We start from the raw sequence: 17,734 nt of genomic DNA, 5'->3' as shown, positions 1-17,734 counted from the left end.
ATCTTTTTCTACAGAGACTGTAGTATCATAACATGTATCGGGCAGTAGCACTCTGAGCTTTGGCACAATGGCTCTGCCAATAATCCTGACCCAATGAACCCTTCACAGTGTCTCAGTGTGTTCAGACTAACCCTTCACAGTGTGTCTCAGTGTGTTCAGACTAACCCTTCACAGTGTGTCTCAGTGTGTTCAGACTAACCCTTCACAGTGTGTCTCAGTGTGTTCAGACTAACCCTTCACAGTGTGTCTCAGTGTGTTCAGACTAACCCTTCACAGTGTGTCTCAGTGTGTTCAGACTAACCCTTCACAGTGTGTCTCAGTGTGTTCAGACTAACCCTTCACAGTGTGTCTCAGTGTGTTCAGACTAACCCTTCACAGTGTGTCTCAGTGTGTTCAGACTAACCCTTCACAGTGTGTCTCAGTGTGTTCAGACTAACCCTTCACAGTGTGTCTCAGTGTGTTCAGACTAACCCTTCACAGTGTGTCTCAGTGTGTTCAGACTAACCCTTCACAGTGTGTCTCAGTGTGTTCAGACTAACCCTTCACAGTGTGTCTCGGTGTGTTCAGACTAACCCTTCACAGTGTGTCTTCAGTGTGTTCAGACTAACCCTTCACAGTGTGTCTCAGTGTGTTCAGACTAACCCTTCACAGTGTGTCTTCAGTGTGTTCAGACTAACCCTTCACAGTGTGTCTTCAGTGTGTTCAGACTAACCCTTCACAGTGTGTCTTCAGTGTGTTCAGACCTCCATTTTGTGGATTTTGAAGGTTAACACAGCACACTTGCACAGGCAGCAGCATATGGGCTTGACAAGTGGAGCTCGGGTTTTATCTCATCTCCAGCAGGGACATTGGGTTTGCACTGTCTCTCTTCCCCGGGGACACTTTGTTCTAACTTCTCCACATGGTGTCTTTTTTTTCAGAATCATTACTAGACAGAGCCAACACCTGGCAATTAATAAGCCTTTGAACTCTGGAGCCAAAGATTCAAGACAAACATTTGAATTATCTTTATAAAAATAAACAATATTACAAGTAAATAAAAAATAAAAGATTCGCAGAACTATAACTTGTGCTTTATTTATGCCTTTTTTGTTAAAATGTTAAAAGGTTGGCTTGGTGAACTCAAGGTTTGTTCTGTTCAAATTGTTAATGCTTACCTTGAGCAAATCTTAGAATGCAGCACAACAGTACAAGGTAAAGGTTCTTGGATGCAAGCCATGTGGTCATCCTATACGTAACAGTTCAACATCTCTAGCAATAAAAAAAAAAAGCCTCCAGCTGTGCTAACATTCAGCCAAACCCACGTGGATTGATGGTATGTATTCAATTGTATTTAATCAAGTCTGATCTCTTGGGTATTGTTGCAGATATAAAATCTAGGATTTAAAAATATAAAACAGAAATATTTAGTATGTACATTTATTTCAGTCTTTCGCTGTTCAAAAACAGCATATATAGACTGGTCACATTTTCAGACGTAATGTACAGTTCTTATTAAGCGCACAAAACAAGTGTTTATTTTGGATGACTCCATCCTGTCGTGTCACTTTGAACGATCTAATAAACATACTGGCATTGTTCTACCCAACACGATGCGCTACAAACAAGCTCAGGCAGGACTGAAACGCCGGCAGGCCGAGGACATCACATAACAGCGACTGTGCTCCATGTCTATACTCTTTGAAGAGCAGCATACTGGTATAGGAAGACCTTCAGAACATGTGCTTTCAAATCAATAGGAAATCAAGCAACACAAGCTAACAGACTTCACCACTAGAACAGTAGCCAATACACTGTAATTAAAGCTACTTTTACCCTAACATTAATCGTTTGGCCAATTTGTAAAGTCTGAAATCTAAATACACAGAAGTATCTCTTTAAAAAGCAAAGTTTACTCTTACAGCTCGAGTTCTTTTTCTCATATCCTCATTAAAAGAAATGCATTTATAATATGATATAAGGCTGCTACTTCTGTTATTCTGCTTGATAACAATATTTATAATATGATATGTGGCTGCTATTGTTATTCTGTGCGATGACAGTGGTTCTCAATTTCTTTTCACCGTTTCAGGCTTTGTTATGATCTGAAAGGAGTTGAGTGAATTAAATACATCTTGGCATTTAAGGTAGTGCTACTTATTAATCTTCTTTTAAGTTGTCACATCTGAGCTCAGGTTTCCTAAAGCCGTGGGATCGACATGCAACTAATACAACCCATAATAATGCCTCGACTGCATTGGGAGCCTTAGCTGTTATACTGAACAACACCTCCCGGAAATCGCCCTCGAACACCCACACTACATGTATAATACTAACATCAACAAGAATATCTGTGGATACAGAGAACCACAGCGCTGGAGCAGAGGGTTAATAAAAAGGTCAACTCCATTCGAGTCTGGGATACTGTACACAGAAAAGGAGAGATTTTGATGCATTCAGATACAATAACAACAAGAACTACTAGCCATTATTCTTCCAGGATTGTTCTATTAGTCAGACCCACATCAGGCATCCTGAACTGGTTAGAAGCTGTGTCGAGGCAGTGGATCACCACACCTCTCCTGAACTGAAAGAGGCACACATTGGCTGCTTTTAAGACTTTGGTTGCTTCTGAAAAAACGCAACAAATGCTTGTCCAAAGTGAAGGTAAAAATGGAATGCAATTGCAAGACTTGATTTGTTTATTTATTTAACCAGGAGATTTACCCATTGAAACCGAGGCCTCATTTACAAGGGGGTCCTAGTTATGGTTTTTGCTTTGGTCGGTGGTTTATTTATTTATTTTTATTTATATGCCGCCACCTTGACCAGGTCTCCTAGAAAAAGGAGATTTTGATTTCAATGGGACTTTGTTGGTTAAATAAAAGGTAAATAAAATAAAGTTTGTAAAAAGACTGTAAAGATCATCATTACGAATTCCCAATCCCCCATACTATAAACCAAACATGAAATCCTAGCCAAAAATCAGTTACCCAGTATCCTTATACTGTGACCTGGCACACCATGATTCCCATGTTTGACAAATACAAACACAAATTATCCCTGTCTCATTATTACAATACAGACTTCATACTAGATGCTGGAGCACACAAATACAGTAACGATGCTCAGACATTATGCAGCACACTTGGATATGAGGCTCTGCTGATAAAACAGCTGAGCAGACCCCTAAGATAGCACACTTCAGAGAGTACAGTATAGCAGGCTTGATGTGACTGTGATCGTAGGATTTGAGCCAATAAAAAAAAGACAATAAATACACATTTATAAGCCATTGTGACTCTCCCATAAAAGACAGTCCTGGAATTTGACAGCAAACATCAAATGATTAAAACAGCAGCATTGCATCTAACAGCAGAGACGGGCAGATTTCCTGGGATTTGATAATGCTAATCCGAATTTGGCATTCAACCCAGATCTTCAGAATTCCACGCAAGATGCAGTAGCGGTACTCAAATAAAGAGGGACAAAAATAGAGAATGAAAAATGAGTTTCTGAGCTCTCAAAATATTTGATCGATTTTTGTTTTTCAAAATACACACAATATAAATATTTTTCTACAGAACACAACATTCGTTTGCAGATTTAAAAACTACTTAGTAAAAAAAAAAAAATTAATAATTTAAAAAAATGCAGATATCTTTAACCACTCCAGTGAAGTTTAATGATATGAAGCGCCGCCTCTTCACCTCTGCCCCCTCACCCTCTCGCCCCCTTAACTTGAATTGGAAATGTAAATAATGTATCAGGGAGTGGGTGGGTGTTATCCTCTGCAGACTAGATTTTCCCGGATTCTTTTTTTGCAGGAATGGCTAGGTGGGTGGATGAATACATTCACTGTGTAGTTTGCAGATTTTTTTTATTCCCCCTTTCGGCTAAACTGCAAGCTTACTCTCACACACCATTCTCATAATAGATAAAGCCTAATCACAGTTGCACACATTACCTAGTAAATAATTAATCAGAGAAAAACAAACCTGTGCATTCCATGCAGTGTATTTTTTTTTTTCAGATAGGGAAGCTCTTGCCAACTGAAATAGACTGTGGGAGGTCGTTACCCCCTGAGAACACAGTTTCAGGTGGATAATGGTCTGCATGAGTAAGCCTGAAATGCCCCACTCCCTGGTGCACCTTCAATCCCCATCAAACTGTCTTTTACAGGTGCACAGCAAAAAAAAAAAAAAAAAAAAAATCCTTGTTGCCATATCTTTGTGAGCTTTTATAAAACAACGATTAGAGCCGATCATTTCCAGCTGATCACATCATGAAGTGGAATTCAACTGGAAAGTTGTGCATTCCAGATACCCACTTCTGAATGTTTTACCTGGATTTCTCTTACTTGCTTTTGTAGTTTTTGAACATGCTGTTCAGCCCACCCATACGTGCCTTTGAGCTCTGTTTGAGAGCGTTTTGAGTTCTTTGTTGAAAGAGGCTATGTTATTAAACACTTCACACACATCATTGGCGGTGGCTACAGCACATTCAAAGTATCCAACAGAAGGCACATGGTTAAAGGCTATTTCTACCAACGCTACCAGGTGTATTATTTAACCAGGTTGTTTTATTTAAAAAGTATCTACCTGCAAGTTTCATTCATCTGGATTTCAGACAGTAACACAAAACCCGGTGCATTGTGTTTGTCACCGTGGCTTCCAGACACGATCTGCATTCTCAGCAGCATCTTTTCTTATTGTTTTTTATAGAATCCAAAACAGCACCATAACTCAAGCCTGACCTTTCAGATACCCACATACCTCTGACTAAATGAGTGCCAAGAGGATTGCATTACTCAACTCCAGGATCACATGAATGCTGGGTATTCTAAATGATTATCAGCTAATGATGCAGTTAGGATTCAACAGAGGATCGCTTTATATTCACAGCATATGGTTTATTTTTTTCTTTTTCTCAGGACTGTTGTTATAATGTATTTTGGGTGGCATCACAACCTAATCCTTTTTTTTTTTTTTTTTTTTTTAAAGACCGCTAAACCTACCTCTATAGTAAAGTCATTCTACCTGCTATGAAAGGTTATTCTGACATTAAATTAATTCCAATCTCCTTTAGAATTTAGGTGTCTAAAGAATGCTGGGCTCTCTGAAAAAGTCACTGCTATAATACTGCATAATAATAATAATAATAATAATAATAATCTTTATTTTTATATAGCGCCTTTCATAGTGGACCACCATCACAAAGTACTTCACAAGATACAAGATACAAGAGTAGGGTGTGTGAACTATGCATCAGTTGCCAAGTCACTTACAACAACTTCTCACCTGAAAGATGGAGCACAAGGAGGTTGAGTGGTTAAGTGGCTGCTTAGGGTCACACAATGAGTGAAAATAATAATAATAATAATAAAAATATTGTAGCTCACACCCGCAATTGACTTTTAAAAGTATCTATTGGTAGGCATTAAATAAATCCATTCATTGACATGTTGATTTCAAAACTAGAAAAGCTGTCCTTCCCTCACTTTTACAACCAAGTACCAATCAATAGCAACTTCCACACTGAGTGCTTCAAAGCCAATTGGAAGTGGATTTTCATCTCATCCGGGATGCTGGCATTTTTACTGCCGTACCGAGGCTGTAAACTGACAATGACAACATTATAATATTATCGTCGATGTCAGTTTACAGACAAGGAACAGCACTACCATGGTAATGGGAAATTGATTGGTAAATGATTGTATAGGTGAGGGAAGGACAGCTTTACTTGTTTTGAAATCAACACAGTAATGAGTGGATTTATTTAATACCTGCCAATAAATACTTCTTAAAGGAATTTACAAGTGTCAGCACAGCCCTAAAATATACTCCAGAAATAGTCTTATTTTAATGATTTAAATGCCTATATAGAGATCCAGCACCACCTAGAACAATCAACTGAATAGACCTCATGAACTGTTCAGAAATGTGTTTCCATTTTATTATGATTCCTTGCCCAATCACATCCAAGGGTTCACAAGGCATAAATCTGCTTGGATACATTCCATTATCCATCTTGGTACTCGCTACAAACGTAATCAGCATGGAAGAGCCAGCAACACAGCTTGAGTCAAATGACCTCAAAACTGTTATCTTGCACACGTGTGTGCTGTGTATGATCTGATTGACACTTACTATTCCTTGGTAGCGCTTCTCTTTAATCATTTGGTCTTTTACCAAATTTTTTACAACTCCCAAAATTGACCTTTTCCAAACCAGTTGACCGGCGTGCAACTGCCACTTCTGACACACACTGCAGCTGTCACACAGGTCTACAGTTATGAAGGATTTACGTTTATGAAAGCAGGGGGAGTGGTAAAAATTGTAGATGAGTTGTTATTGACTTTCTGTAACTAATAGAACTGGAATCATGTATATTTCTATCTGCAGTCCCTACTTTAAACAGAAAACAACATCACTGCACAGGGACTGTGAAACATAATGGCCATGACTTGCTTCTGTTCAACCGATTTCATTTAGCATTAATAGTTCCTATCTATACCGGAGTACTAGTTTTGCTCCCTGTATGAGAAAGGTGAAATTAAAGGTCTGTTTATGAAGGCTCAAGACCTGCTGTATTTCTGTTTCAGCAGCACAGTTTATACCTTACTCAGTAACTTGACCCTGAAGTCAGTCCAACCTACGTCAAAGGTCTCCCACAGTCTATTGATGACACTTCGTTTAACGGTGGGACAATGGCCTCTGTGACTTACTTAGTTTGTGAGACACAGATCAGGTCAGCAGACATTCACAAAAAATATATATTCTGGCCATTCTAAAATGTGCTTCACATGGGCAGTGGTGTGAGGGAAATACTTTTATGTCATAATAATCGATACACCATCATGATCACTTAAACCTATATTTACCCCACTATTTTTATTATCAGAATCCCTAAATACAATAAAAAATGTGTTGAAAAGAGGTCAAAGTAAGAAGAGATTTATTAGACTGATCTACAGTATTGAAAATAAAACTGATGTCTGCTACTATTGCTTTACCCTTTCCATTCTGTATCGATGGCCAGCAAAGAACCGATAATTATTCAACAAGCTGCAAATCAATGTAAACTTCAAAAGCAGACTTCAAAAGCAGGAACCATTGTTCCTTTACATTATACAGTAAAGCCTAAAACAGCTGTCATCGTGTTTGACCTTCCAGTTTCTGCAAGACAAGGTTTAAACGTGTGCCCAGCCTAACATGTCTAGATAATAATCCATCAGCCAAGCATCTGGTCATACCTTTTCCTAAGCAGGATACGAATGAATGCTGACAGGATCAGCTCTAAAATGCATTGCTGGAATGTTGTCTTTATTCTTAAAGGGGGGGTCATTCGTTCTTCCTCATATTTTACCAGCATCATTACTGTATATTCCAGGTTTGTCTTGCAAATGTGCAAAATATTTCCTCACGGAGAAAGGCAGAAGCAGCACTTGTTGTTCCCCTGTTGTGTGGTAGAGTTCAATGAGACTTTCTGGATGCGAGATCAGTAGGTTTAAAAAGCTAAGGGGATGTGACACTGCTTTATCACACACTTCAATGACTGTGCCACCCTATGTGAATGAACAGAGAGCGTATATGTTCCACTCTGCTCGATAAGCTGTACACAAAACTAGGGCACAAGATGCATACATTAGCAAATACTTATGAAGTGTGCAGATCCACACACAATTAAAGCTAAACTCACCCTCAACAAAAAGGAATTGTACTAATGAGCACTGTGGCAATGACAATGGTATAGCCATTCACTGCTGAATGCTGCAGCTGAACCAGGCACTACCCTTCCATAGGGCAGGCTGCATTAAAGGAATTCTGATGGCGAATTCTAATTCTCAGACTGTGCATTGAAGACAGTGACCCAGAACACAAACTCTACATAACAGGCATTCATTGTTTGGTTCAGGCCAAAGGTCAGGGATATATAGGCTATGGTGTAGCTGCTGCATACAGTAGAATATTTCTAGCTGACACCAACTGGTCTTCTTCTGTCAGTATATTGCCATAATTATTGGCACAATTAGGTATCAAATTGGACACCAGTGACCAAATCATGGAAGTGATAATTGGTACAACATAAATACATTCATAATTAAAATGACTAACTAGATAGTATTCATTAATTAATATTTCAAGATCGACATAATAGATAGAAATGGCAGATTAATGACAATGCGAGAGGTATTTAAAACAGCATATTACATTTCCCAAAACTGGCATATAAATGTACTACAGTTAATTAAATAGTTAATTAACACATCCCAAACTGATGCATGCTGATACTTGATAAAGCAACAGTTCTTGTCAGCTGGGATCAGAACCGTCTTTCATGAAGGGTTAAACCGGGCAACTTAACACTTAAGGATCAGCTAATGGGTTTTCCTTTGCTTAGCTTTTTTTAAACAAACTGTATACAAGTTTCGCTGAGGAACAGAATCACATGGGCCACACTTTCAAAAGCATGCGCTAGCAGTAATGCAGTAATCATGATCAGAGCTTTGTCTTCTTTTAAAACTGTAATACAATATATTTAAGGAATTAAAGTGGAACACTACAATACAAACTTATAATCAGGTTTACATTTAGAAATCACGCTTGATAAAAGTGAACACAAAGAAAATCACCAAAAACTGCTGATTAAATGCAAGAAAAATCAGTGGGCAGGCTGCTTCTCAGCACTGTTGTCTTTTCAGTTACAACCATGAAGCTGTATCGTTAAAATCAATATAAATCAGGTCATTTAAATTCCAAAATAAACTCACTTCTAAACCCTCGAACCTCTGGTTTGGGTCATGTGTCTTTGTTATTATTCATCACTCCAGTTAGAGGGTTCCTGTGCAGTAGGGGTGGGGAGGGTTGTCCCTTTTTTTCTGTGGGTCGTCCCAGTTTTGAGGAAGGTGTCCTGGGAATTTAATATGCCTTCCTGGGACAGTAAATGCTAGGACCATACACTGAACTCAAGTTAGAGAAACCAGGATACAATGTTACTGCAACAGATGCACAATATGAATTGGTTACCATGGTAGTAATATTATCAATGTTTCCTATGAGGTGAAAATATCATTTCTAAAGAGAGTTTACTCTTATAACAACCCCCTCCCCCTTCCGTTCAGAGATCTGCTTTTTCTGTGGCAACCGAGCTGCATTGTGTGTTGTATTCACAACAGCAGAACACACACACATAACATAAAGAATGAGGACATGGTGAAGGCTGGGATTTTTTTTTTTTTTTAAATCAAGCTCTGAAGTCCTTGTTTACAAAACACAACTTCCTAAAAGACAATTGTATTGCTACAGCCAGGCTTTTTTTATGAGTGAAACATGGCGGATTGCTAATTCCATTACCTCTGATTGCATCTGTATATTCCATATTTATCTCATTCAAATAAAATCCATATTGTTTAATTGATATTGCCTGCACTAACCAATCACATGGCTAATGGGCCAGAAAACATTACTGCTTTATATTCTCAGCTTTTTCGGTCCTGAAAGGACTTTTTTTCATGTGCTGTTTTTGTAAATTGCTTTTTTTCAAATTATGGATTCAAAAGAACTTGTTTTGAAAATAGCCTGTCACCATAAAAAGATAAAATGGTCCACAGTTCAAAGTGAAGGAATATATTTATGTATTAGTTTGCTTTCTGACACACACACACATATATATATATATATATATATATATATATATATATATATATATATATATATATATATATATATATATATGTATGCTTGCAGAGGAAGCCAATGCCAGCTGGCTGTGCTCCCCACCATCTGGCCCTGTGATTTGCGAAGGTGATTGGTCCGCCTCATTCATTTATCAATCTTTAACCATGAATATTTTCTCACAACCCCTGTAGTCTTTCACTCTTCATCATGACTGGAAACAGAAACAAAATGCATGCTGCTCACTGCTGCAACTGCAAGGTGCAACGGCTGCTACTGCACGAGTACTACACTGCAAGGTGCAACGGCTGCTACTGCATGAGTACTACACTGCAAGGTGCAACGGCTGCTACTGCACGAGTACTAGACTGCAAGGTGCAACGGCTGCTACTGCACGAGTACTAGACTGCAAGGTGCAACGGCTGCTACTGCACGAGTACTAGACTGCAAGGTGCAACGGCTGCTACTGCACGAGTACTAGACTGCAAGGTGCAACGGCTGCTACTGCACGAGTACTAGACTGCAAGGTGCAACGGCTGCTACTGCACGAGTACTAGATTGCAAGGTGCAACGCCTGCTACTGCACGAGTACTAGACTGCAAGGGGCAACGCCTGCTACTGCACGAGTACTAGACTGCAATGTGGGTACCGCTTCCTCTCAAAGTAAATTAAGCAACACTGAACCCTGATCTCCTTAAGGCATTAAACTCACCTGCTTTAAGATTAGTATCCGGAAGCCTTTGCTGTCTGTGGTCTTTGTTTAAGGTCTTCTTGGTTCTGTACTGTATGAACTGGTCACAGTACAGCTCTGCTCTGAGTAACACTGTTTTGTGACATACTGTAAAGAATTCTAATACTGAACCGTTAACACTGCTGTGTAACAGTGGCTTATACCCCACTTTATCATGAGGGTGTTTTGATAAAATTCCACACAAAGATAAAACAGAGTGCTGTAAAAAAAACAATTCTGCTTAACAGGATCAAAGCTATTTATAGTGGGTTATACAGAAAGAGACTGAACCATACAATTGGCTATATATAGCTTTTTGTGTCATAGATTAGGCTACTTACTGTATAATGAAAAAGAACACACAGTATTACAACTTTACAACTTTTAAGCAACTACTGGTAGGAGCTTCAAAAGTAAGTTTTTTTCACCTTGCAATTTAACTTAAAAGTTTAGCACTGTATTTTCGCTTGGTATTTTTGCAGTTTCCCCATGCTTTCCCCGTAATTCAACTCTGCATTTTCTATAGTTCACCCTGGTTTGGCATGTTTATTAATTTGCTTTACCATATCTTGCTATTCTTTACATTGCTTACCTATGCTTTACCATGTTTTCACTGTGCTTTATTACACATTGCTATGCTTTAACTGTGGGAAACTTTTATAAGGGGAACATCACCAGTCGAAGTATTCTTGCAGTAAATCCTTATAGTAGATCTGTCTGTAAATTATTGCAAAGCCATGATTCACAATTAAGAATGCGACTTCAGTATTATGTGCTAAACACAGTTTAAGATACATTGTTTGAATTATGTAACACTGAGGAATGTTTAGCCCTTTCAGATGTATCTGTTTGAAGGTTATTCATACATTGAATACCTAAATCTGGTCAAATCTGGTCTCGATTCCTGAAGTAATGTAAGAAAGTCTAGAATTTCAACATACCCTCACCCGAGCGTTCTCTTGCTCATGCACGACCACTGTTCACTGTAATCCACACATTTGAACTGCAAAGAGCGCATGACATGCACCTTTGAGTAATATGAATTTAAACTGACAGGCTACCCAGCATTTGAGACTCCTAAAGTCATCCAATCGACTGAGCCAGACTTAGAACAAAGTAAGTTAGACTTCAGGTCAATGTAAGCATTCCCAACGCTCAATCTTCTAAAAGCAGTGATAGTATGTGTAAGCAGGGGGCTTATACAAATCGCTTTAAGTGACTCAGTTTCCCCAGAGCTGTGCAATCAATTTTATCACAGCCCATAATAACAAAAATGTAGCTGTTTGCCTATGTATGTAGTTCAATATAGCCCGTGACATATCACAATGATGCACTGCACACAAACCTTGTAGTTCTGGTTCATTATCCCCATAAACGAGTCACATCCCATGCCAGGTTAATGGCATCAAACATATTCTAAAAACCCCAGTTCTCAGAAATTGCCATAGGATTGTACCTTTACTATGTAATCTACATGAAACCTTATGAAACTGATGTTATGCCCGGTTTGTGACTGTACCTGTACAGTGTATGCAACACACACACACACACACACACACACACACCCGGTTCCACAGCAGAGAAACAGCAGTCATTGAATTAACAGCTGTTACACGTTTTTTGTTTATATATATATATATATATATATATATATATATATATATATATATATATATATATATATATATATATATATATATATATAAATTAGTAGTAGTTGTTACTGGTTATCAATTTTACCTCAATGTAAATTATAATTTTAAATGCGTATTCGAAATACACATTGTACCGCAGATAAAAACATTTCCTTTATATGTACAAATCCCTAAATTACTGACCAAGACGAGAAACTCAGAAGCGCATTGCCCGGCGCTATAGGGCGTGTTGTTACAGGGTGAATATCATGATAACAGCTTTAATAACCTCCCTGACTTACAGTAGCCATTTAAAAGTTCACACATTGCGTGCTTTAAAGAAAGGCGAGAATGCCCAGTAGCCTGCGTAATGCAGGATAATATCAATACTGTACGCACAGACATTATCACATTCCCTCGAAACTGGAATTTGACCTTGTTCTGCAAAGGTTGAAGTTTCTCATAAATAAAACGCACCAAAAGTGACTCGTTGATATTCACAACTTTATATGTTGAACAGTTAAAATACGTTTATTTAAGATATCTCCAATTCACTTTAAATAAGTGCATTGCCGGTGACAAGCATGAAATAAGATACGACTAGTATCGAATGAATCGATAGACTGTTTTCCCCAAGGAAGTTTAATAATATGGATTTTAACTTATTAAATGAGTAGGTCATGGATAAAATGTAGCCTGTGGTCCTGGTAATGCGCATTAGCTATCACAGTAGGAACTGAGAGCGCACTGCTATAATCCTTTAAAACAGTGATTTTTTTTTATCTTATTTTTGTTAACAGATATAAATAAAAACATGTAAAGGTTATATCAATACAAACTGTCCAAACAACACGAGTTAGAAGTCCGAATGAAGCAAGCTCGTGTCAAATTTGTTACTCACCCCATTTCCCGGACTTTTTGGACAAACCTCCAGCTTCCAATTTTATCCCAGAAACGAACTTTCCTTGTCCTCTTTAGGCAGAGCTAAAGCAATTGGTAAACTTAACATGCAATATTCTCCCTTTTGGTATAATTAGCTCTTATTTTTGTCCATATCAGGCCCCAGCTTCAAGTAGCCTAGCCAGCAATACTATCGCTACGGCTGAAATATGAGAGTCTGACTCACTCGGCTCTCACACAGGCACCGAGAAGCTTAATTTCCCCCTTTATCAAGCCTCCCCGCTTCTCTCCACAGACGTGCTTTCCCAAGCCATTTCGCAATATGTTTTATGAAGATGACGAAAAAGTGAAGAAATGTTTTTGGAGCGTTGCTAGAAACGTGCAAGCTTGTAATGTAGTTTGTTTTATTTCTCTCTCCTTAGTTAGCATCGTTCCTTGATGTGCTTATATTACCAGTGAAGCTCTAAACTGCAGCAGCGACACTGCGCGGATGACACCTGCTTTCCATAGAAACCTCCCACATACAGCAATACTCTTCGGAGTGACACGGGACATCTCCGACAAGGCTGGAGCCGAAGCACTTCACACCGAGCTGTTATGGAATAGACAATATAACATAAGTTGTCAGCAATATTGTGTAGGGTACATATACAGGAAGGAAACAAGCTACAGAATCGCTGTTTTAAACATATTTTAAACGCTGCGTTATTGTGCCCTGCTAAAGTGTAAAGCCCATATATGTATTCTGAAAATCTGAAAATCTGTATTGCAATAAGCTTTAAAAGAACATGTCAAAACGACACACTTATTTTTAAAACTTTTTTTTTAGCTACATCCTCTTTAAGTGTGCCTTTCTGAATTGAATCCAAGCTTACTAATCTGAAAAGTGAATATAGACCTATATGGTAGTGAATGTCTATTCCCAGTTAATAAAATGCAATCTATGGCAGTGTTTCAATTGAAATGGTATATCAGTTGGTCATGTCCAGTAGACTCAATATTTATTGTTACAAAGCCTATAGTATTGCCAAGGGCTTTTCTATAAAAGCCGTTCTAGACACAGTAAGACTAATGTTATTTAATATTGATAAACATTGACCCAATTTCTCCAAACCTCCGTTTATGTGCTTCCAAGATTGCTACTCTTGTGCTCCAAAGCTGATCTCAGAGGTTATGTATATTTTAATTTCGGGTCAGGCATCAGTTTAACATCTGCATTCCCAAAGTCTTCATTTTCTCAGACTCGATCGGTTTACAAGTATGAAGTGTTCTTGACTTGTGCAGCTGTCCAAGCTAATATTTTGACGGTCTTGTTTGCCCTTGTAGATTTTGCGAGAAATTGGACTGGTCATATTATAATGCGATTTTTAATTTAAACGTCACTACAAGATTGTTTTGTTTTTTTGTACACCAACTTTGATTAAGTTGGCGAAATTTACAACACAACTGAAATCTAATGCTCTTGAATAATTTAAACTATTGTGGTTCATGTGATAGAAAGAAAATGCCTTCAAAAGAAGATGAATACGGTAGGCTGCCAGATTTTAATAGAGAGATTGACTGCGCAGTGATTAAATAAACAGCAAAAGTAACTTAGGAACTCATATTCTCCGGTACCTTGAGTTCCTGCAGCACTAGAGGAAAATATACACTGTAGCACTTCAGTAAACGACGTTACGGCCGGACCCATACAAACGGAGTGCTGTGTTTCCGCGATAAAAAGGACGTTTTTTTGACACTTTTTCAAGTAAGTAACATAATCCAGCAATAGCATAATCGGTGCTATAACCGCTAATTTATTTTTATATCGTTTTCCTGTAGGTATGATTACTTTGCCGGTGTCGATATCCTTTTTTTAAATTTAAAGTGTGCACAATATTGTTTCTATTTACGAATTTAAATATATATAAAAATACAAAAATAAGTTCAAAACGGCTGTGGTCATTTCGCTGCTAAGTCCCTATCCGGGTAAGATTCACTTATAACGACAATAATATCGGAAGTTGCTCCACATGGTAAAATTGACGTTTTAGAATTGGAAAGGCGAGGGCATTTTTATCGTCAAAGGACAGACCTGTGCAAATGAAAATCTGGGTTGGGTCTGTGTTTTGCAACTCCAAATTGTTTTTAGTCATTTGTCTGGCGCCTAGAATACTGTATTAATATTGTAATCTCCTTACCTTGTGCTGCTGTATTCATGGATAAAAGGTGAAGCGTTTCACCCATATAACTGGGGTCTTAGTTGCTGTGCTTTAGTCCGTTGTAGGTTTTTTTTTTTTGTACAGGTGTACCAAGTTGTCTATTACAGATTATAAATATTACATTTGCTTTATAAACTACAGTTTTGTTAATGAGTGGTTGATTTAATCCTGGTCTGGCAGCCTTTGGCTTTGAGCATGCATCTGTATTAAATAGACTGACAGATTTTGCTTTGGGCGGTGTGTACAGTCAGGGCTGTCATGCAGCACTGTACACCAAGGTTATTGTGTAAAATAATCAGTTCCTCTGTAAATTCCTCTTGTTTTGTACTGAACCTTAGAAAACATATGCCTCATTATAGAGTGGAAACCTATACATTGAATCATGAAATGACAAGCCACCAAAGACTGACCAGTTGTGGCTGCTTAAGTATTCAAGGTGTATTGGAAAAAGTAAAATCTCTTCCTAAAATTAACTGGCTGGTAAGAGCAGGTCAAAACTTTCTATAGCTACAAAATATACACATACCTGCAATTAGTGCTATCCTATTGGCCTCATAGTTGGATTTTAAGAGCACTGGTCTAATTGTGTTTTATACATTTTGAGCAAAATAAAGATTCACCAATTAAAATATGATGTGGATGATATACAAAATAAATGTATCATTAATTTCCAAATTGCTCTCTACTTTCTGTCTGTAGTCTTTCATTTTCATATATATATATATATATATATATATATATATATATATATATATATACACACACACACACACACACACACACACACACACACACACAGAACCCTAATGTGCAGAAAAAAATCCCCAATTGTATCTCCTGTTTGTACTATCTTCTTTTAATTTCAGAATGTCTACCAGTTCAGATTCTTCAGTAAATTATGAGGATAAATTTCCCCATCCCTTTTCTGCTGATGACAAGGAATACGAGGAATACCTCCAGCGTCCGATAGACCCTCCCCCTATTGCTGAAGAGTGGAGAGGCAGAGGAGGTGGCCACCAGAGGGGCAGAGATCACCGGTACTGATCTGTTGAATGTGTTCCACAGCAGCTTATAACTTCTAATAACATTAAACTAGCCCCACCTCCTCCCCTTTAATGCAATGGAAACGCAGTGTAAACTGTGCTTGATCTCTTGGTACAGCTCAGATATAGGAGAGATGCTTTCAATAAATATACCTTCAGCTCTTATTGGTTTTACAGTTGAATTTGCTATGCAAGTTAAGGCACAGTGTATTTCACAGATTGTTTTTCTTGCAGGTCACATGCCTACAGGCCATACAGAGGGAGAGACAGTGGGAGGAACTGGTCAAACGATAACCGATACAACCAGCAGTGGCAGGACAGGGGTTGGGGTCACAGTCGCCAACAATATCAGCAACAAGGACAGTCTAGTTCTTATGGACACCAAGGATATAATTCATACAATCAAAGACCTTCCAGCAACCGTTATTAAAGACGCTTTCCACCTGCCACATTACATGCTGTCACACATCCCAGATAGTCATTCTTCCTTTATGTTAAGTGAAAATGGTTGCAAGGAGATTCTTTTTTACTATCTGTGCTTAATGCAGAGATTTAGATTATTTTTGACTGAAGGCTATGTTTTAACCTTTTAAGTTTTTGCAGAATTGTTACAGTAGGGATACACTTGGCTCCATAGAGGAGCTGTAGTGGGAGGAAAAGGTTGCCTGACTAGATGTTTTGCTGAAAGGGTGGAGTGGGGAGGGATCAGGTCAAAAGCCCTTTGTTCAGTTACTGGTTTTCCTTGTTGTTTTTTTTTTTTTTTTTTTTTTTAAGGTCAGGTTTTTCCTTACTAAGCCTTTGGTTCAAATTCTGAGACCTTAATTATTTTGCTCTGCAACAACAAAGTAAATCTCTTCTTTTTTACTTCCTAGCGAAAAGTATGATTTGCATAATTGTAAGGCTTATTTTTTTAAATTTTTAAATTTTTAATTTTTCCTCCCTATAGATTGATATCCATAAGTAATGAATTTTGGACTATTTTCCAAGCGTTTTTCCTCCATTCTTTTAAAGAGAGAAAAAAAAATCAAGTTAGGGTTGCAAAAAAGGGAACACGAAGCCTATTACTTGATTGTTTTGGGTTTAGTTTTGTAAAATTAACAGGTGTTTTACATTTTAATTTATTAAATGGTTCGAAAACATGGCCTATTGTATTGAAAATTAAGTTGCAGACAATTGTGTTTGTAAATGGTTTTGTTTTTCGTCAGGACGAAATCTTGAATTATATTTAGTACTTTTTTGTATGCTGTTCACATTTTATGGCATTATGTGATGTGTTAAAAAAGCCTATTAAAATGAATTAAATATTAAACATTAAATATTTGAAAAATTACTGGCTGTAGAAATATGTTAAGCATACAAATCGAAAAAAAATACATCACTTATGAAGTTACATTAAAGTTCTACCACAAATGTAAAATAGAACTGTCTATGTAGAGAATGGTGATTATTGACCAGTCAATATATTTACAACAGTATGCTCCATATTTTGATTAAGTGAAGTAGAACTTGAAAGTAACAAGCAGGGTAAGTTCCAGGACTCGGTTTGTGTCTGTGTTGTTTGTTGCAACTG

The 17,734-nt window shown here is 37.8% G+C and overlaps 1 protein-coding gene and 1 long non-coding RNA gene across 2 annotated transcripts in view; one reads left to right on the top strand and one right to left on the bottom strand.

Annotated features, from left to right (window-relative positions):
* The window catches only part of LOC121294803 (homer protein homolog 2-like), a 33,713-nt gene extending 20,321 nt beyond the window's left edge, over window positions 1-13,392 (bottom strand). Inside the window, exon 1 of the mRNA XM_041218898.1 lies at window positions 12,922-13,392. Within this exon, the coding sequence (XP_041074832.1) occupies window positions 12,922-12,926 (5 nt within the window). The 5' untranslated portion in view covers window positions 12,927-13,392. The remainder of the gene's footprint in view (window positions 1-12,921) is intronic.
* A 1,168-nt stretch (window positions 13,393-14,560) lies between these two features.
* On the top strand, window positions 14,561-17,301 carry LOC121294808. The gene is made up of 3 exons (XR_005946827.1): window positions 14,561-14,667; window positions 15,988-16,158; window positions 16,399-17,301. It is a non-coding gene; the product is annotated as an uncharacterized LOC121294808 (long non-coding RNA).
* The last annotated feature ends 433 nt before the right edge of the window (window positions 17,302-17,734 follow it).

The sequence above is a fragment of the Polyodon spathula genome, chromosome 19 (assembly GCF_017654505.1).
Source record: "Polyodon spathula isolate WHYD16114869_AA chromosome 19, ASM1765450v1, whole genome shotgun sequence".
In the NCBI taxonomy this organism is placed as follows: Eukaryota; Metazoa; Chordata; class Actinopteri; order Acipenseriformes; family Polyodontidae; genus Polyodon; species Polyodon spathula.
Note: the sequence above shows the minus strand (reverse complement) of the source record. Positions and strands in the feature narration are given on the sequence as shown.